This window comes from Manis javanica, chromosome 7 (genome assembly GCF_040802235.1).
Source record: "Manis javanica isolate MJ-LG chromosome 7, MJ_LKY, whole genome shotgun sequence".
Lineage (NCBI taxonomy): Eukaryota > Metazoa > Chordata > Mammalia > Pholidota > Manidae > Manis > Manis javanica.
The window spans coordinates 24653986-24675702 of record NC_133162.1 but is presented as its reverse complement, the minus strand read 5'-3'; the positions used below and the strand labels follow the sequence as shown (position 1 = coordinate 24675702).

The 21717-nt window shown below is 49.6% G+C and overlaps 2 protein-coding genes across 3 annotated transcripts in view; one reads left to right on the top strand and one right to left on the bottom strand.

Moving 5' to 3' along the window:
• Positions 1-109: 109 nt before the first annotated feature.
• Positions 110-19984, bottom strand: CALHM3 (calcium homeostasis modulator 3). 2 transcript variants are annotated; one of them, XM_073240483.1, is made up of 5 exons: positions 19889-19984; positions 6558-6917; positions 4214-4582; positions 2069-2324; positions 110-991 (listed from the first exon to the last, which is right to left on the bottom strand). In XM_073240483.1, exons 2-5 carry the CDS (start codon positions 6722-6724, stop codon positions 506-508), a joined length of 1278 nt encoding a protein of 425 aa, XP_073096584.1. In that variant the 5' UTR covers positions 6725-6917; positions 19889-19984; the 3' UTR covers positions 110-505. The 2 variants fall into 2 exon arrangements, with proteins under 2 accessions (XP_073096584.1, XP_017515608.3); XM_017660119.3 differs by lacking the exon at positions 19889-19984 and adding an exon at positions 19183-19319.
• Positions 19433-21717, top strand: part of NEURL1 (neuralized E3 ubiquitin protein ligase 1) — a 91928-nt gene continuing 89643 nt past the window's right edge. The window contains exon 1 of the mRNA XM_017660109.3: positions 19433-20035. Within this exon, the coding sequence (XP_017515598.1) occupies positions 19951-20035 (85 nt within the window). The 5' untranslated portion in view covers positions 19433-19950. The remainder of the gene's footprint in view (positions 20036-21717) is intronic.

The window sequence follows — 21717 nt, the reverse complement described above, 5'->3', positions numbered from 1 at the left end:
TTAAATCTCATGACAAGATTAAATTACCAGGATTAAATGAATTACACATTAGAATAATGCCTGACACATAGTAAGCACCATATAAACATGTGTTATTATTGTTGCTGTTTTTATTATTTCAAACATTTAGAATCTGGACATCTAGGACCCAGAACCCATGGCAGATCTATTTAGACTCTGCAACTCAAAGTTTAGTCCACTGATCAGATACATCAGGATCACCTGCGGTTTTGTTCCATATACAGTCTCCAACCCCATCCTGAATGCAGGAAATCAGAACCTGTGTTTAACAAGAGCCCAGGTGAGTGCTCAGTACATTAAAGTTTGTAAACTTTTTTTTAGGGCACACAGGAGACCATGCCTAGAAACTAGGTCAGAGACAGGGCTATTTTGGGGAAGGAGGACAACAAGGGTTAGGCTACTCAGCCTTGGGGTCCCCACAGCCTGGAAAGCCCCCAGGCTCTTGTCAGCACGGGCATTTCACATGGGGATGCTGCTGGGGTCTTTATACATCAGTGTGCTGGGAAGGCTTGGTGCCCACAGCCACAGAGGGGGCACGGTAGCTGAGACCACGCCCCCAGAGCCCAGGGGATGCCACGAGGTCAAGTGGTGGTTTGCTGGAGTACCAGGTGCTCAGGAGATGGTCCACCTGTTCCCGGCTGGAGACTGCACGCAGGTGAGCCTTTCCACCTTCTAGGCCCTCGGGGAGCTCAGGCATTTCAGGGCACTCAGAGTTCCTGCTGGCAGTGTCCCCGCGGAGTCCCCAAGCCCGCATCTCGCTCTGCATGCTGGTGAAGAAGTGCAGCACGCAGCGGTGAGCGAAGTCCCGCGCATGTTCACAGCATGTCTCGTCAAAGAGCTTCTGCTCCAGGTCCACATAGTTGCTCCAGTATCTGCGCTGCAGGAAGACTGTCTGGTCGAAGCAGGGCCTCAGGCAGCGGGCCAGGAAGGCCACCACGATGAGCAGCAGGGTGATACTCCAGCCAATGGCCTGCAAGGTGGGGGCAAAAAGTTGAATGTGGGTGGGTGCTGTACAGTGTGGCAAGGGTGTTCCAAAGTCTCTCCCTTTACTTATCCCTCCCAGCCTCCCTCAAATCTACCCTCCCATGTAGTCATCCATCCTCCCACTGCCTCCATCCATTCTCCTGTCCATTCAGTCTCATTTTTGTATCCACTCATCTATCCAACTATTTCCCCATCCATTCAGCCTCTTACCTGACTGTATCTACCATTTCCTATCCAGCCATCCTCTCAACCACCCTTTCTCCCATTTGTCTATCCAACCACCCATACTCTGAACCTTCCTTTGGAAGGAAATCAGAATATGCCACCCCAATATATGCCTCCTTGGGGGACATGGCCCAGGCTGGGGATCTGGGAGTGGTGGCAGTGGAATCTGGAATCTGGGCCGAGGGAGGGCTGAGCCTTGCCCCCAGGATAATGGGGCTGGTACCCAGTGGGGAGCCAGCCATCCAGGAAGACCTGCCTCTTAGGGAGGTGACCAAGAGCTTTTGGAGTAATGACACTTCAGGCCCCTGCCCCACCTCTTACAAGTGGTGTGATGTTAGCCTTGTGAAGTGAACTCTCAGGGCCTTGGTTTCCCCATCTCCAAAATGGGATGATAACAATTACAATCACTTCATAGGGTTGTTCTGAGAATTAAATGAAGTAATGCATATGAAATGCTTAACCCAGTGCTTGACATAAATGCTCAACAAATGGTAATCAGTATTCTTCTTGAGGGGTGGGGATCAGGACAGAGTAGCATATGTCTGGTGTTTCCTGCCACCCAGCCTCCTGGGGATGGGCCTGGCTGACTCCCGGAGGGCGTGGGCCCTGGTGCCTGCTCTGGGGTGAGTCTGTTGATGGGAAAGTGCCCACTTCCTAAGGGCCAACTCTGGCCTAAACATGGATCATGCTCCTGATTCCCCCAGGGACCACCTGCTCCTTGGCTGTGACTCCAGAAGTGGAAAGTGGCCTCAGGAGACCATTTTTACCTCCTCAGCCCATGCCCCTTGGAACCAGTGCAGGTCATTTTCCAGGCCTGGGAGAGGACCACCGGGATTACCTGTGACAGGCACCGCAGGTAGCGAGACACCGCCTTTCGAGCGGGACTGTCCCTGACCAGCTCATCCTCTTTGCAGGGCACCTTGGCCAAGAAGAGCTGCACCTGGCTGGGGGTCATGTTGGCAAAGTACAGAAACTTCTCAGGATCCACGGAGCTGCTGAAGGCACACACGAAGCACTTCCCATCCAGGAGAGCCAGCAGGAGCCAGACAAGGGGGGCAGCCAGTGCTCTCTGCAGCGCAGAAGAGCACATATACCTGGGGCAGAGGAAGGTCGGGGTCACAAAGGGCAGCTGGAGTTCAGCTGCAGCAGGAAGTCTACAGGGCAGATACAAGGCTGGACTTACGGGAGGGGGTGGGGAGAGGAGGCCTGGGGAACTGGGAGTCTTGCTGCTCTAGGCCTTGTAGCAGACTCCGTCGGTGGCCTGCCCAGGCCAGAGGCAGCAATCGTGTGTAGCTCTCATCCACAGGGAGCGCCTCTGAGCTCAGCCATCTGTGTGGCTCTGCCTGAGGACTTTGGAGGAATCTGTGCTTCCAGAGGGGTAGGCTGGAAGCACTGGAGAGTTAACACTCCCAAACCAGCCTCCCACCCCAAAGGGACAGGTCCTGGTGGATAAATGCCCCAGCTTGCTAGACCCTCAGCAGGACAACTCTGAGGCGTGTTATGCCTGCTTTGTCAGAGGGTCCCCAGGACTGAGTGTGGTCGCCCACCCGTTATCACGTTCTTCGCACAGCCTGCTTTTGGAGGGAGCCTCAATGAACACAGCCATGCCCCATTTCCTCCCAGAGGCAGCACCGCACATGTGTGCCCCCACCTCGGGAAGCCCACCCTCTGACTGTCCCCCAAGCGCCTCTCCTGACCTACTCTGTCCCTCTAGTGGCCTGGATTGGGTGTTGGTCACAGGACAGGAGCCTGTGGAGCTGCTCTCTGGACCCCAGAGGCAAAGGCAAAGGGCACATCCAGGGCATGGGACCCTTCCTGCATGGCTGAATCACGGGGAGGATGGGACCCTGTGAAGCACAAAACAGAGGCTGCTTGTGCACAGGATGCAGATGTTGTTTTTAAACTTGGATTTTTGCAAAATGTTAAATGTTGTATGCTGTGTACATGGCCTATCCAGAGATGAATTGTAAATACATTGCAGGCAGGGCTTCAATTTCTATGTGTGAAGGTGCAATGCGGTTAGAGGGTGAAATTGAGGACTTGCTATGAAGTTACATTACATACTCTTGAGAGCACCTCAATTGTCCATATCTAAGAATAGGGAAGGGGAGGAGATCATGAGTAAGCTAAAACCCACCAAATCCCTCCTGTCACTGCTCACAGATCTAGAGTATTTGGATATTTTGTCCAAAACACTAAGGATAGCATTCTAGCTCAGGTTGGAAGTTGGCCTGCGTTAGAATCTGAGACATGCCTCTACCCAGCTGTGGGAGCTCAGCCAAGTCACTTAACCTCTCTGTGCCTCAGGTCCTCATCCTTAAAAATCCTGCTCCAATCCAGGAGCCAATTTAGGGCCAAGGCAAGAGCTCAGTGGGCAGGCACACGGGGCACTTGGCACAGAGCTCAGCACAGAGAGTTGGTGCTCATTGTTGGCTAGGGGGCATTATGAACTTGCCAAATTCTCCCAGCTGATTTTGATATAGGGTACCGACCAGGTATGAGGCCCTAAGGACACAGCAGCCAACAGGTGAGGTTCTCGCCCTCGAGGAGCTTACAGGAGAGGGGATGCCGCCTTTAAGCCAATCTGCCTCCCACTACGCACAAAAACTGGCTCTGCAAGTCAGGGGATGGCCTTCATGCATGTGGTTAGGTATAGTCTATGGCCAGTGTCATAGATGTGACCTGGAGAAATCTTGGTAATCTCGTATCATTCATGTGTCTCCAGCACTGGCTGCGGAAAGGTGACAAATGACAGGATCAGCTGTATCTGTTTCCAGAGTGGAAACTGGCAGACGGGGCCCTGTGAGCTTATGTCGCCTCATTGGGGGAGGACAGGGGCACACCTGGGTAGTGCCTTTGGGGTGGGGAGGAGCCCTGACAGTGCCCATGTGGTCTTTGGGGTTCGGGGTGCGCCTGGCAGTGCCCATGCAGGTGGGGAGCCCCTCAGGGAGCCCACAGGGAGCGGGGTGGTGTGGGGCCCCACCTGATGATGCCTGGGTCTTTCCTCCGGTGCCCTGCAGGCCGGTGCCACTCCTCAACCATCACCACTGACTGCCGGTTGGCAAGGAGGCCACAGAGGAACAGGGCAAGCGGGGGTGTGAGCAGCAGGCCCAGGCCATAGAGGGCATTGTAGTGCGCCAGGCATGGGCAGTTGAAGTCGAAGGAGGAGTACAGCTTGACGGTGACCACGGCCAGCAGCAGGCAGATGCCATTCATCACTGACTCTGAGCTGGACCGGAAGTGCTGGAAGAGCATGTGGAATTTCTCCATGGCCCTGGCCTGAGTGGGTGGGCAGCCAGCTGTAGGGGGTGGAGGGCAGGAGGCTCCCAGGAGGGTCTTCTCTTCCAAGGGCCTGAGAGGACAAGGAAGAGGCAGTGTGCAGCCCCCAGCCTCCTGGGGCCCAGCCACAGCAGTAAGGCAGAGGCAAGCTCTTTCCACAAAGGCTCCCTGTCAGCCCTTGTTGTCCCCCAAGGCCACTCCCCTCCTTTCTTGGGGAATGAGTCACTACTCAGTGACCAGCCAGCCCAAAGCACCTCTAGGCAAATGGGCCCCACCCTGTCACTACATTCTTCCCAGTCATTCCCTCCTCTCTTCAGGGTTTGGATATTGAGGCCTGACAGCTGGTGGGGTGTCGCACTGGGGGACAGGCACATTCTGGGTGTGGTGAGGCAAAAATGCTGATGGAGCCAGTTATGTTTTCTGGTCTTGGTCAAAAACATGACCTGACTCAGCTGAGCCCTGGAGATTTTGTGTTGGCTTTGCTGATGAGAGGAACCAGGAGGGGCCTCCCTGAAGGATTCCTGGAAGAGAAGACCCTTGTGGAGCATTTAAACCTTGCTTCAGTAATTGTGGGTGATGGGGGTTGTGGAAGGGGCGGGCTTTCCAGGCAGGGGCAAAGGCACAGAGTGGAGAGGCAGCCTGGTGTGGGCCAGTTGTTTGGGGTTGCTGGAATGCAGTATCAGACAGGGTGGGGGGACTGGGATTAGGGACCGAGGGGTCAGTGGGTGCCTGCAACCCTGTCCTCTATTTTATTCCACGGCCTCAGGTCTGGCTGCTCGCTAGCCCAGGTCTTCCGACAGCACAGCTCCCGCCACACCACTCCTCTGCTCAGGTGTGACAGGGGCTCCTGCCGCAGCCTTAGAGTGGCATTCAAAGCTCTCCTAACTGTACTCAGCTGTGTCTTTGCACCCACAAGCTTTGCTGACACCATCCTCCCCACTGAAAGCCCTTGCTCCTTCCTCCCACCTGCTCTTCAAGTGGCAGCTCAAATGCGACCCTGTCACCAAGCCACCACTGGTAACCTCAGCTCTGTGGGAGCCTCTGCCTCCCCTTTAGCTCTTGGAAAGCCTGTCTCGGTGTATTAATGTTTCTCAGGTGGGGATGGAGCCACAGCTCTGGCAGGGAACTGGACCTGCCTTTTTGTTCCCTGCAGCATATGGGGTGGGGCTAAGCACACAGCAAATGTTTGACGTTGATGCTCAGACCTCCTTTATCTCATCTCTAGCTCTGTCCTCTCTGTCTACCTCCTGACCTTTCCTGCCTCTCTGTCTGCTGTTAGGAGGCAACTAAGTGGAATGTAGGTGCTGCCCTTAATTTCTCTCTCTCATTCTGTCCCCTTCTCTAACTCTACAGATGTATGTGTGTCATTCTCTGTGCCCTGCAATGTGTGTTTCTGAGTCTTTCTGTGTATCTATCTCTGTCCTTCTCTCTGTGTTGCTGTCTCTTGTTGTCTTTCTATCTTTCCCTCCTCCTCACTGGCTGCCACCCCATACCACCCTGCCTTACAGGCTCCAGCTCAGACACTGGCAGCCTAGGGGAGGGGAGTGCAGGCTACCACAGGAGCCCGCAGGTCTGTGGGGCCCAGGACTAGCAGTCCTTGGGCCTGGCGCAGGTGCTGCGGGTAAGGCACCCAGGCCCCAAGTGCTGGGCTCTTCTGCAGTCTCCACCCCTCTGGCTCCGGAACTCTCAGGGCCGCTGTTGAGATTAGGAAAACTTCCCAGCCTGGTCCCACCACCGCTACTCCATCCAGCTTGGACCAGTGGGCATCCTGGGCTCCAAGTGAGGGCCTTAGTTAAATTCATGTATCATCACTGCTGTCCCTTCCTCAGACCCGGGGTCCTGTGCTCATGAAGGTGGCTGCTCCCCAGCCCACCAGAGCACGTGAGGTAAGAGCCCTTCTCAGCCCTGCCCACGGAGGCGCTGCTCTAGCCTCCCACCCCCAGGGAGCTTGCCTGGACCGGGCAGCTGCTCTGACCCCCTTCATTTCCACATTCTTAAATAACTTTTAGAAAAAGGAATTATCTCCATTTTTTTCTGATTAAACACACCTTTTTGACAAATCTGAAAATAAAGAACATGAAAATGTCCCCATCACGGCAGCCCGCAGAGAGCCTCCCGGGGTGTCTCTATGTGGGTGTGTGTCCTTCCAGGCGTTTTGCAGGGCCCACGCACACAGGCCCAGGCTGGCTGGCCTGGCATCACTTGGCAGAGTCATTACCCACGCTCGGTAACCACTGGGTGCTGCCGCATCCCCGAGAGCAGCAGGGTTGCTTTGAGCATGGCTCAGACAGCCATGGGACTTCCCGTAGGAGACACACGTCTGCTCTTCATGACATGGGTCACTCACTGAGTCACGGTTTTAACTTCTCTGAAGATGACAGCCCAGCCATTTGAGGGACCCCTGGTTCCTGCAGAGTAAATGTGTGTGGGTTACTTAGGTATTTTAAGTCCAACCATTCCAAATATATCCTGTAATTCTCACAATTGCAGTGCGCACCTCTGATGAGGTAACAACAGACAGAAACCTGGGTCTTATTTTTTAAAACTTTACGATAATATTTATAAACATTTACAAAGTAGGTATCATTTGTAAGTTATGCATTAGCTGGGGTCTTAGGAGACAGGAGTGCCTGTGTGAGGGGAGCAGGGAGGGAGCCGGAGAAGGTGGGCGAGCCATCAGAGGCAATGGTGTGTGTGACTGAGTATAAGAGAGCATGGGCCATTTGGGAGAAGCCCTTCAAGCCCTCTCATGCTCCTGGGCTCCTAAGGTAGCAGACAACCACCACCACCATATTCTTCATGTGGGGTGCATGACCTGAGAGGCTGATGTGTGTCTGAGGTCACACAGCCTGGTGGGGACTGAGCCAGGAAGGCAGCTGGGATCCTCCTTCTCTGCCCTCAGCCTTAGTCACCTGCTGGGCTGCAGACCAGAAAGACAACTGTCCTGGCCCCAGGCCATGCTTTTGGACTGAACCCTAGGGTTGCATCAAGAGTAGGGAGGGTAGAAGGCTGGGCTGGGAGGGCCTGAGCACCCCTCTTTCCCCTTCCATTCTCAGGGAGGAGAGAGTGGCTCAAGGGTTCCAGCCCCTTGTAAACTAGGGAGTCTCCAGAAAAGAACAGTGCTCTGGGAGAACACTGTGGGAACCAAGCCAGGGTCTCTCCCAGGCCAACCTGCTCATGGCCTCGGAGAGGTGGGAGGGAGCTCCCAGGGCGGCCTGCAGGCCCTGGCCCATCTAGGTATGTACCGAAAAGAACTCAAGCCAAGCAAAAGGCCGAAGGAAGCCCACACAGCTGACAGGGATATTATCTCTCAGGTCGAGGGGGTGGCTTTTCACATTTAAAATATTCTGTAGTTTCTAAATGGTCTACTTTTATAGTAAAGATTTCAACAATTTTCCAATAAGAATCACAAACTATTTTTACTGGAAAAACTCAAAGGGATTAAGGAACAAGATAAAAAGGGGAAGGGGATCACTTTTGTGGCCTGGAGCTCAGACTTGCTGAATCAGGAAAGGCAGAAATAGATGGAGATATTGGAGGGGAAAAGACTTATTTTACTCACGTGTGTGGAAAGATATTCAGCTGTAGGTCTGCTATATGATAGAGCCTTTGCCAGATTTTCTCAATCCCCTACCTCACCCAGGGGTATGCTCTTCTAGATCTTTTAATTCTGGGAAAAAAAACTTTAAATTCACATTTTCACTTTAATGATGACTTAAATCTTTTCAGCAGTTTTAAATGTGTTAACTTCTAATCGGAGTCTCTTTATAGAATAAGTCTTTGGTTTCTTTTTTTTTTCTTGGATTGGGGCCTTGCTGATAATTCTGGAGGGTCTTTTAGAATTCTTTTCTTTGAAAGGAATCCAGATATTCCTTAATATTGGCTTTATCATTCTTGGGGGTCCTGCCTTTGAGAGGGCTCTTTAGGTCTGGTGCCCGTAGTGGAGAAACTCAATGACCAGATGTGTGTGTGTGTGTGTGTGTGTGTGTGTGTGTGTGTGTGTCTTCAGAAATGCAGGTGTAGTTGTTTCTTCTTTCTGTACAGCGAGTGCACTCTCCCCTGAGGTTTCTCTTTCTCTTCTTTTTCTTTCAAAAGGAAGATGTTGGTTGGATGCATGTCCCCCTTCCCTCTGAGGAGTGGAAGACTGTTGTCCCCTGTGTCCAGCAGAGCAGCAGCACCCTCTCTGTCTCTGAGAGACTGATGTTGCTCTGCTCCGATGACAGAGGTCTCTGAGGGATCCTGGTGATGGCCTTTCTGGTCTGTCTCTGGCAGACCTGGGGGAAAGCACTGTGGCACTTACGTGGGCTTCACTCTGGGGATTAAACAGAGCCATGTGGCCCCTAAGGGACTGGAAATCCCTAAAGGATGAAAATGAAAGGGGGGAGCTCTCTGACAAATGGCATTGCCACAACTGGCTAACCATTTGGGAAAATCTTAAACTGAATCCCATAAAAATTAAATCATAGAATTTTCCAAGAAAATGTAGGTGAAGTTATTCATAATCAGAAGCTAGGGAAGGACTTTAGGAACAGAGCACAGAATTCAGTAGTTATGAAGAAGATGGTTAGAGTAGATCTCAGCTTCTGTGGGCAAATACCAATAACCAAAATAAAAATAACAAACTGAGAAAAGCACTTGCCACACAAAGGCCTGTTTTCCTCAATTAGCAGAAGGAACATATAAATCAATAAAAAAGATGAACAATCCTATGGAAAAAATAAGCAAAGGATGTGAACAAGTGATTCAGAGAAACAGGAAGACAAGTGACAAAAAATCCTGCGAAGACCCTAATCCTCATACATAATTAAATACAATCTAAACAACCATTTTTTAAAAATTAAGGTATCATTCATATATAATCTTATGAAGGTTTCACATGAGCAACATTGTGGTTTCAATATTCACCCATATTATCAAATCCTCCCAGCACCCCGTTGCAGTCACTGTCTATCAGGGTAAACAACCATTTTTAAACTTACCAAGTTGCTGGAAACTAAAATAACACCCAATGTTGATGAGGACTCAGAGAAACGGCCACTCTTATACACTGATGGTTAGAATACAAATTTGTAATAGTGTTTTTCTAAGACAATTTGCCAACATATTTAAAGCAAAAACTGAAATACAAATGCCTTTTGACCTAACAATTACCTAGGTCTGAATTTGTTCTGTCAATAGAGTTATAGAAGTAGCTAAAATAAATGAAAAAGAGTGTTCATTATAGCTTTGTTTTAATGGCAGTAAGATTGGAAATAACCTGAATTTCATCAACAGGGGACTGTTTAAGTCAATTATGGCACAGCCATAAAATGGAATCTATGGAGCCATTAAAATAATGAAGCAAATATACGTGTGTTAATATGAAAAGACCTCTGATAGATTCTGGATTGTGGTAAGTTAAAATAAAAGCACAGTTTAGTATATTGTGCATAGTGTAATCCCTTCTAAGTAAAATGATGTAATATGCAAAAATTTGGTAATGTGTATATACTTTTTGCTGGAAGGATACATAGGAAATGTGGAATGTGGACAGTTACTACCACTGTGTGGTTGGGGAGGGAGGACTTTTATTCTTTCCATTTTCTACCTTTCTGTGTTGTTTGACTCTTCAAACAGTGTGTACATATGAATTTTATTTTCGAAAGATCAACAAGAGGTTATCTGGGCAGTAGGTTTATGGTTTAAATTCCCACATGTAAATAAACATTACTTTTTAAAAATAAGATTAAAATACATTACTGATACAAAATAAAATAAGCAAATTCAAACCTTAACATTCTTCCACACTTACATTTCTGGTCTTCATTCCAATGTAGAACAATTTCCTGGTCTCAAAACATATCTAACTCATTTTCTCAGAAGAATGAACAGGTAAGCCTGGTTTTATAATATTATTTTCACTTTTTTTTAACATGGACAACAAGCTATAAACATGCATTTTTCTGACTAAACTGAAATGAAGTTGTTTCCAGACCCTACTGAGGGGGTGGTTGGTTTTCTAGAGTGGAGACCTTGCCAGGGGTGTCATTGGACACTAACTAGATGTTGAACCAAATGCAAAACCTTGAGGGCAAAAACAAGCGGGTTGCTCTGGGTGGAGGGGGCATCCATTTGCTGGATTTTCTGAGATTCAATTTTGCTCCATAAATAAAAAAGTCAGTGTCACTCCAGGGTTCCCCTTCTCCCTGTTGCCTGTGTACGCAAATTCATGAGCCTCTGAGACTGCCCATTGTGGCCAAGTGGATAGTGGAGTTGTTTGTGGGGGAGGGCTGGGCTGTGAGCCTCAAGGCCCAGCTCTGAGGACATTCAGGTGCTGAGACAGCCAATCTGTTGGTGGCCACCCATCCTCAAGCTCTGGCCATATAGACACAGATGTTCACTAGGCATCTGCCGAGTGCCAGGTGCTGTGCTGGTGACCGGCATCTCCATGTGCCCACCTCAGGTACCAGGTGAGCCAGTGGGGCATCTCAGTGTGAACTGGAACACTCTGAAGTGACCTGGCTTAAGTTTGGGGAGATTCTCCTTCCGTCCTGGAGAGAGTCTCTGTTGGTGTGTTTGATCTTTGGTCTAACCACCGTGATGAGGTTGAAAGATCAGGATGGAAGATGAGAAAGTGGCCCCAGTGAAGCAAATATACCCGGAGGGTTGTATCCCAGTGGCTAAAGAATATAGAGCTAATTTCCTCACTGATACATTTTCTTTACAACAAAGTAGTTAATGGAAGCTGTAAGAATCTATATTACCCCCTCAAAAGCTCTTTTTGTCTTGAAAGGAAAAGAGCAACCTGTAAACATTTTAGCGTTTTAATTGACTTGAAGTATACTCCTTTCCCCCTAAAAGCATGAAACTTGGCCAGTGACAAAGGGGATTCTAATGGAGTTCTAGCTCTACCTAGTGGTAACCAGGGAGAGAAATGGGTGGGAAGGAAGGGAAGGGGAGTGGGGAGCGCCTGTGAGATGCCCAGGGTTGCTCACTCTGCTGAGAGAAAACTTTCCATAAGCTGCTCTCACTGGGAAGAAAGCCCCTCCCCACCCCGCACTGAGGCACCTTTGGGTGAAAGTTAAAACAAGCGAGTGACTCTGGGGCCTCTCAGGAAAGGCGGACAGAAGAGATAAGTTACTCTGCCAGCGTAACTGGGGAAATGTCTGTTTCAATTCTGGTCTAGGGATGAAGGGCGTTTCAGTGATTGAAGGCTATGGGCTTATTGGAGATATACTTCTGGACTCCTATTTTTCTTTCAACTTTTCCACTGAAGGGTTTAAAATTTTCAGGGTTCATGTTTATCATACTTTTCCTTTATGATTCTCTGGTCTTTGTAACATTCATTCTTAGAAAAACTTTCCTGCCCAATAAAGGTGCTTTAAAAAATCTGTGAGAGAATAAGGGTACTGGGTATGGCCACCACTTTGAGCATTTTTCTTTGATTTCAGTTTGGGGATTTTAACTCTATTTGTGTTCATTTGTGGCTTTGTGCTCCCTGGCTAACTTCCGGGGTGCTGAGTCAAGGCCGTGGGATTCCGGAGGGTCTCTCAGGTAGGAGGGTGCTGGTTCGGGAGCTCGCTGAGGACACGTCCCGGACAGTGGGTGCCTTTCTCAGGCTGGGCACTCGAGGATCCCATCGGTAGGGATTTGGGCTCAGGTTATCGGAGGGCTGTACTTCAGTGCCTCACTTGTCAGTTTCTAGGCAAGTGTGTTAGCTTCCCTAACGCTTGGGGGTTTCATTTGTAAAATGTGAACAATGATGATAATAAAATAATAATAATAATAACAACTATATCTACCTCAAAGGGTTGTTACCAGGCTTAAGTGAGTTAATACAGGTGATGTGCTTAGACAAGGCCTGGTACATGTGACTAGGTGTTCCATAAATATCACCTGTCAGTATTACTGAGCAAGTGGCCCTGGAATGGTTCAAGGGATGCTAGACTGTTTTGAAGTGATGACACAAGTTTCCTAGACAGGGATCCTCATGGTCCTCTTTCTGGTGTTGGGCACTTTCCTTTCTTCTTCTCAAGGACTTCTAACCATCTTTTGATTAAATCTTGGGAATGCTTGGCCTCATGCCTGGATTTTATCCATGGGCATTATAGGCCCAGTACTTAGGGCTATGGGTTTCCTAATGGTCTGCTTAAGACTAGACAAAACATTACTGGCTCCAAATTATGATGGGAAAATTTAAAAATCAAAATTAATAAATGTTTACTTGCCTAACAAATGTAATATTGTGTCAACTTCATTAATTGTTATAGACTACTCATAAAGATTTCATTATGTATAAAGACAATTGTAGGTTTTTCTCACTTGGCAAGAAATCCAACACATGCATAACTGATTAGAAATAAAACCACTTGTAAATTCAATGAATTCCTTGTAGTCCAATGATTCCAAAAACCAAATTTATAAAAATCTTTTCAAAATATGTAAGGCAGGAAAATTATGTTTAATGTAGGATGTAGTATACTTTAGTATGTTTAACCTGACAGGGTTGGGCTCCAAAAATAAGAGTTTGGGGATCTATGAATATCTTACAATTGGTCCTAGACCTATGGGCTGCCTCCCAGAGGGCAATTCTGTGCGTGGAGCAGAGGAAGGGGCCAGGGCTCCCCCTCCCTGCCCAGCTACCTCCTGCCCTAGCGTCCAGCATGATTAGCCCTGCTTGGGTGGCAGCCTGCACGGGCCTGGCCCCTTGTGCTGTCCAGCTTTCCTCGGGAAAGCCTGCAGGCATTCTTTAAACAGCATCCCCTCAACTGGAGTGTTTGTCCATATGGAGCAGTTGCCCAAAGTGTGATTAGTTAATGACATGCATCAGTTTCTACTGAACCAGAATCTCTTCAAGTGAGGCCTGAGAATCTGTGCTTTTTAACCACCCTCCCTGTGTCTCCCTGTAGATGATTCTGATGAAGGCTAAGTCTGAGAATCGTTAGTCTAGAGTGTGTGTGCATCCTAGGAGGAGGGAAAGATGATCCTTTTTAAAATACAGACTTTATGTTTTAAAGCAGTTTATGGTAAAACTGTGTGAAAGTTAGATTTCCAATATACCCGCTGCCCCCCCCCACCCATGTATAATGTCCTACATTATTACCATTGCCCACCAGCGTGGTACATTTGTTACAATCGATGAACCTTATCGACACATCCCTATCACCCATGGTCCACAGTTTGCATCAGGGTTTGCCCTTGGTGTTGTACATTCTATGGGTTTGGACAGATGTGTAATGTCATGTATCCACCATTATGATATCATATGGAGTAGTTTCACTGTCCTAAGAATGCTTTGTGCTCTACCTATTCATCCTTCTCTCCCCACAATCTCTGGCAACCACTGATCTTTTTATTGTTTCCGTAGTTCTGCTTTTTCCAGAAAGTCATTTGATGGAAATCATATACTAAGTAGCCTTTTAAGATTGATTTCTTTCACTTAGTAATGGGCCCTTAAGGCTCTTCCATGGCTTTGCATGGCTTGATAGCTCATTTCATTTTAGTGTCAAATAATACTCCATTGACTGGATGCTACTAAAGGACATCTTGGCTGCTTCCAAGTTTTGGCAGTTATGAAAATAGCTGCTACACAGATTCATGTGCAGGTTTTGTATGGGCATAAGTTTTCAACTCCTTTGGGTAAATACCAAGGACCGTGACTGCTGGATCATATGGTAAGAGAATGTTTAGTAGGGTAAGAAACACCAAACTGTCTTCCAAAGTGGCTGTACTCTTTTGTATTTCTACCAGCAGTGAATGAGAGTTCCTATTACTCCTTATCCTCTCCAGCATTTAGTGTTGTCAGTGTTCTGGATTTTGGCCATGCTAATTATTTGTATGGTATCTTATTGTTGCTTTCATTTGTATTTCCCTGATGGCATAACATAAGATATGGAACATTCTTTTGTATGCTTATTTGGTTTCTGTTTATCTTTTTAGCTGAGGTGTGTCTAATAAGGTCTTTGGCTCATTTTAAAAAATCAGGTTTTCTTATTGTTGAGTTTTAAGAGTTCTTTGTACATTTTTGATAACAGTCTTTTATCAGGTAAGTCTTTCGCAAGTATTTTCTCCCAGTCTGTGGTTTGTCTTTCTATTCTCTTGATAGTGTCATTCACAGAGCAGAAAAAGTTAATTTTAATGAAGTGAGTAAAGCTTATCAAAATTTTTTTATGGTTCATGGCCTTTGGTGTTATATCTAAAAAGTCATCACCAAACTGAAGGCCGTCTAGGTTTTCTCTTATATTATCTTCTGAGAATCTTATCGTTTTGCATTTTACATTTAGGTCTATGATACATTTTGAGTTAATTTTTGTGAAGGGTGTAAAGCCCATGTCTAGATTCATTTTTTTGCATGTGAATGTCTAGTTGTTCATGTATGATTTGATGAGAAGACTGTTTGCCCTGTTGTATTGCCTTTGCTCTTTTGTCAAAGATCAGTTGAATATATAAGTTGACTATAAATAAGCCCAGTGGGTTTTTTCTGGGGTCCCTATTCTGTTCCATTGATCTACTTGTCTGTTCTTTCACTGTCTGATTAGTGTAGCTTTATAGTAAATCTTGAAGTTGGGTAGTGTCATTCCTCTAACTTTGTTCTTCCCCTTCAATATTGTGCTGGTTATCCTGGATCTTTTGCGTCCCCCTACACACTTCAGAATTGTTTTGTTGATATTCCCAGAATAACTTGTTGGGATTTTGATTGGGATGCATTAACTCCATAGATCAAGTTGGGAAAAACTGACATCTTGACTATTTGAGACCTGTTGTGTGTCTGGCTCTAAATCTAGCCCTGACAGGTGGGAAACTGGAGGATCCAAAAGCACTGGACCGGCTCACCCATGGTGCTGACAAGGAAGCTGCACTGTGCACGGTGCCAGGAGAACAGGTAGAGTTCAGTACCTGGTCACTTGGGGCAGAGTGATGCTGAATTCCAAAGCACCTGGGGACAAGGCAGTACGGTGCCCACTGCCTGCTAAGATGGGCAGCACAGACTCCTCTCCTTCAGAGGGAAGGCCTGGCCTCAGGGAAGAACTCTGCGGAAAAGGTACTGTGGAAGAGAGAACAGGCCACATGGGCTGGTCTGAGCAAGGCTCTCTGGTTGACTGAGTGGCTGTATTGATAGGTTATATATTGCCTAATTTGTTAATTGATTCACTAAATAAATGTTTATTGAGTATCTACTATATATGAGGCAGTCAGGGATCTTCCTGAATGCTTTAGCATAGTACAGCCATTCCCTGCAGTTCAGGCAGGACAACCCTGTATAAGTTTTCTGATGGTCTGATAACCATAGGCTGGTACTTGGGGATGATGGCGGGGGGTGGCCTATATCCTAGCTAGGGATGGTGTGGCTGTTTCCTATTTTAAGGTTAGATTCTCAATAGGAGGGAGGTGTCATAGTGTTGACAAGGGTGGTATAAAGTTTAGGGGAGTCCAGCTTGGCTTAGCTGAACCCCACTCTTGCCTGCCTGGTAGGAGGCCATCCCTGTGGCTGGTTCTGGGCTCAGCCTCCACGGGCTCAGGGGAAGAAGAAGGGAGACTCTCAGTCAAGTCTTTTATTATTTTGTCACCATGGAGACTCTTCAAGACTTGAACCGATCTGAGAACTGTGGGGAATGAGAAACAAGGGAAACAGAGAGGTGAACCATCAGGAGGAAACAGAGCAAGGAACAAAAAAAAAAGAAGAGAGACGGTTAGGAGAGAAAGTGATGAGGGTGGAGAGGAGAGAAGAAGGGCAGGAAAATGCGAGAATGACAAAAGGAGAGAAGAGGAGAGAGAGAGAAAGAGAGAAGCCAGCCAGTGAGGGAGAGAGAAGGGGAGAGTAGGGGGCCAGAGCTGCTTTTGAAGGAGCCCAGTTCTGCCCAAGGTCCCCCCTGGGACCTTCCCTCTCCTGTGCGCTGGTGCGAGCACTCATAGCACCCACATAAACACACACAAGGGCACACATGTACTCATCAAACATGTATGCACTGACACCCACCCCCCTGGGCACTACCTGCAGAATTTACACTGCTGGGGAGGCAGGGTTGCCATGGTGACAGGTGCTGGAGCACCAACTGAAGGGTATTAATAGCTTCCATTGAAGCCATCAAAACGGTGACTTCATCGAGCCCCAGTTTCCTTAGCAGGTTCCTTCCACCTCCTCCCTTCCAGGAGGGAACTGGGAAGGGCCCTCAGAGCCACACAGGCCACTTTCCTGCCTCCTGGCAGCCACCTTGGTGAAAGATGGCTCAAAAGCCTCAGGGATTCTGTCCATCACCCATAGGGGAGGTGGGTGCTGAAATTCTATGATCTTCTGAGCTGGGTCTAATGATAGCCACTACGACAAGAGGATTTCTGAGGCCTAGGACCCCTCAGAGGGCCACTCGCAGCTTCTCTGAGTCCCTGCTGTCATACCCACCTCCTTTAGGTCCCTGCCTGGCTAGAATCTTGCACCCAGCTGACAGTGGTGGCCCCTCCCACAGTACTGAACTCACTGGGAGGGCTAAAGCCAGCCTAGGGAGGTGGCCAGGGAGCAGAATTTCAGAGACACTCACAGGCTCGAGCAAGTGCAGGGCTGCCACTATGTGACCCCAAGGGCCACTGCCTTCGTAGGTTCTGCACTGGGGGTGCCTTGCTCACCTCATCCTAAGACTGGCTCAGTTGTTATTGCCACTATCTCCTCGACCCTCCTGGGTCAGGGGGAGTTTCTGACCTGCCTTCAGTTCCCTGCCTTGGTCCCTACTGCCTCTTGCCCTCCTGAGGGGCTTCCTGGGATGGGCTGCCCTGAGCTGCAGAGCCTGCTGCCACCTCTGGTCTCCTCAGGTGGCTCTCATCTCTGGCCCTCACTTCCCTCCTTTCCTTTGACCTCCTCCATCTCTCCTGTTTTGACCACAGCCTCAGGTTTAGACCATGTGGAGTCTGTGACATCCCTGCTGTCCTCTCATGAACATGCCCTGACTCATGAACAAGCCCCTCCTCCTTGAGGAAGCGAGTGGTAGGCTCTAGGAAGGGCCCAGGCCGCCCCTTGCCCAGCCACAGTCTGCAAATCCCACCAAGAGCCTTGCACTTTACACATCTCCAGGGGACTTAGTCTCATCTATGCAGAGCCTGCAGATTTGTTTGATGCCGGCAGCAGCGCACAGTGACCAAATTGCTGTAGGCTTCAGCGGGCGGGTGAGTAGGAGTGCATGTGAGACAGTGTGTGCACTTGTGTAGAACTGAGTGTGTGAGCATGTAGAGGTGTGTGTGCAAATGTGTGAGTGTGCTGCCATTCAGAGCCCATGGATTTCTGATGCATGAGTCATTGGTTGGGAGTGAGTCTTGGGAAGATACGCCGATAAATACGACAGCACCCTGACATCCACATCTACTCTGCAGCTGGCTGGGTGTGTGATTCTGGCCATCTAAGAGGTTGGAGGCAGGACTGGGGGCTGTCTTCCCTCCAGACCCCAGGGAGCATCTGTCACAGATATTTCTAGCTCGCCTGGAGTCCCAGACATTTTAGGATGTGATGCCTGCAGTCGGGTGGGGGTGGGCAGCAGGGAAGGGAAACAAGGAGAGTTCAGAGGCTCTGCTCCCAGGGATCTTAGGGGAGTTCTTCTGCTGCTAGGCAGGGAGATTCACCCATTTTTTGAAATATTTTTTCAAGTATTTTTTGATAGTCTGTCACGTGACAGGCACCATTCTGGCACTTGGGGACATCATGGTGAATGGAGTTGACCTGCTCTCTCTTCTCACAATGCTTGCATTCTAGTAGGCCACAAACAATGGGGAAGGCTACTTTTAAACTAACTCCAGAAAATAAAACAGAATAATGATATGGAAGTGGCCAGTTCATTTGGGATGGTTAGGAGGGGTCTGGAGGTGACACGCTGAATCATGCCTGAAAAATGAGGAGCTATCACATGGAGACTTGAGGGAAGAACCCCCATTAGAGGATGGGTGCTATGCCTGTTGCCAGCCCGCATCCTTGCTGGATTCTGGATCAGAACTGCTGAAAGCATTCAGGTAGTTGGAAGTGACACAGAGGAGCTGAAAGACAGATACTCTCTGGGGGACCTCGGCTCATCTTCCACCCATGACACACTGGGAGAAGGAGATGCCCCATGTCCAGGTAGGAGGACATCCCTTCTCTTTCCTGTATGCCTCTTGGTAGCAGTGCTGAGCTGCAAGAGTCATGAGAACAGGCAACTTGCTGAAGGCCCCTTCCTCTAGGAAGCCTTCTTTGACTGATACAGGCCACAGAGGTCCCCTCCCCCCACCTCTTACAGCTGACAGAAGTACTCAGTTCAGAGCTGGTGGTTCTTTGGTGGTTCCTCCCGGAGAACTGTTTCCCCAGCTTGGCCAGAGACCTAATGTCCTAGCCCAGCTGTATTCATCCAATGTTCTGAGCTGTTGCCCCAGCGCCCCTTCAGACATGACTGAGAGCCGAGAGTCAAACATTGGGGTCCTAATCTCACTTCACTTTTTCAATCATCCATTCATTCATTTAGTTGTTGTTACTTTTTTTTAATCTTGAGCTTTTGCTAGGTGACAGGCCCTGTACTCGGTGCTAGGGGAATTGTAGATTAGAGCTACCTCGACAGGCGCTTGGCACCCTGGGAGCTCAACGTTCTTGCTCTACTGTTTTTCTTGTTTTCATATCAAGTTTTACTGTCCGTGAGAGAAATGGCCCAAACCTTGGAGACCCAGTCTCTGTTGGATATTTTACCCTACCTGGGCACGGCACCCCTCGCGGGGCGGCGAACTTGTGGCAGCCGGGGACGCGGCGCGCTCCGGGACCACATCTGGCTGAGCGCGCGCGCGTGTCTCTAAGACGCTCATTCACCAGCGCAGCTGTCACCATAACAACCGGAGCGAGGGAATCCTGGCGACGGCTTGGGGCTGGGGGCCAGGGGCGGCGGTCGCGCGGCGCCGGGAGAGACCAACCACCGCGGGCGCGCCCAGCACTGCCCGCGCTCCCCGGAGCTCCGCTCCATGCAGACCCGCGGGCGGGAGGGTGCCACGCACGTCGCCGCAGCAGCCGTCCCCGCGGGCGGGGACAGAGCCTGCCGCCGAGCCGCGGAGCCTCCGGGCAGGGCGAGCCGCTGAATCCTGACTCTATGGCCCCGGGAGAGCGCGCCGGAGCCACCGTGCCGCCCACCACCAGCCGGAACCCCAGCGCCAGCCGGAGGAAGGAGGGGGCCCCGGGCGCCGCGGGTCCCCGCCCAGGGGCCCAGTCTTGGCCCCCGCGCTCGCCTCGGGGAATGGCAGGCAGGTAGACGGCTCGCGCAAGGACCCCCGCGGCGGACAGGCCCCGCCGAAGACCGCGGAGCCCAGAGAGAGGGAGGAGAGGAGCCGCCCGCCTGCCCCCGGCCGCAGCCCCACCAGGGCCCTCCCCCGGCGGCGCGCGCCCACGCGCGCACACACTTGCACGCTGTACCTCGGCTCCTGCCCAGCGTCGCCTGACCCCCGCGAGTGCCGAAGCCCCTGGGGCCAGATGCCATGGGGAACAACTTCTCCAGTATCCCCTCTCTGCCCCGAGGAAACCCGAGCCGGGCGCCGCGGGGCCACCTGCAAAACGTCAAAGGTAAGGCTCTGCTGGGGCTGGCGCAGCTGGAGTCCTGGGGTGCAGGTGGAGAGGGGCAGGGAGAGGTGGAGAGGTGTGGTTGGGGAGGAAGGGCAGGTGCCACCTGTTGTGCGTATTTGGAGACTGGAGATGCTTATCTGTCCAGGGAGGTGGGCTACGGGTGGGCGGCTGCAGACGGTGATGATGAAAACCTGGAGGATGGCGTTTTGTGGGGTCTGCGCAGTTCTCCCTGCCAGCCCTGGGAACGTCACTGGAGTCCCCTCGGGCCATGATGCTATGTCGGTGTGCAGGGGTGAGCAAGGGCAGTTGTCGAGTGGATAGGGGAGTGTGGCAGATGTTCTGGCCGGCCGGCTGTGCTTCTCAAGGAAGACATCACAGTCTCCTTTTTTATCTGCCCAGGGCTTCAGAGGTCATGCTGGAAGCACTAGTTGCATTTCCAATTGGAGGGTCTTAAAGATCCGGGACTGACTGACAGCAGCCTGGAAGAAGGGGCCAGAGCTGTTGGCTTCTGGAGTCCTCTGCAGCTGTTGACTTCTTGCACCCATTGAATTAGCTCGATTTCTGGTTCTCCCAAAGGCCAGATGTCCAGTCAGAACCCTAGAACGGAAATGCTGGGAGCCTTGAAACATGTGGACATATACCAGGAAGGTCTTTGCCTTCTAAGCCTAGACCCACCCAGCCCCCTCAGGGAGCCCCTAGGCCCAGTTCTCTGCCCTGCAGCTTCCAGTGCTGTCTCTGACCTTTGCAAGATACAGCTGGGTCCTTCCAGGCCCTCAGACTCTACTGATTTTCTTCAGGAAACTGCTGTTTGATCACCCTCAGAACCAGCTAGCACTTGTCCTGGACATTCTGATGACTAAGAGTTAGGAAGAGAAGCCCTTGGTCTTTCACAAAGAGTGACCCACTTCTTCAGCCCCCCAGGTTATGAGAAGCATGATAGTGATGCCCTCTGATAAAGCACTGAAGTTTACAAAGAACTTTCACAAACTGCTCTGGGTAGTCAGAAGAACTAATCATACCCATTTTACAATTGAGGAGGACCAATGCCTGTTTCAGTTTCCTAAAGCCAGTGAGAGGCAGAGTTAGGCTGTGGACCTATATCTTTTGACTTGGAATTCTGTCCTCTCTTTTGCTGGACAGTTAACCTTCGAGACTGGGGGAGAGAGATGGGACCACTGTCCTATGTTCTAACTCCAACCCTTTCAGAACTTCAGCTCTCGCTTGGCTCAGGAAAACCAATGGGTTTGTTGTGTCTTTCTGGAACTTAATATGGTGGTACATGTCAAGACCTTTTAAAATATCATATTCATTGGCCTTGTGATTCCATCAGGAGGAGGTGATCCTAAGGAAACAGAGATGCAGGCAAATACTTATGCGCTAGGCTAGGATGTTCATGGCAGTGCTATTTATACTAGGAAGCAACCTGAATGCCCTGTAATCATGGTGTATCTTCTTGGTAGATTATTATGTGATCTTTGTAATTGTGTTTTTAAAGAATATTTGATGACTTGGGAAAATGCTTACACAGTGACAGTTGAAAAAAGCAGGATACAAAGTTGTATAGACCGTAACATCCCAATTTTGTTAAAAAAAAAAAAATCAGCCCTGGAAAGAAAGTTTCCAGAAGGATAAAAATGGTTTCCTCTGCATAATGGAGTCACATGAGATTTGTTCTTTTCATT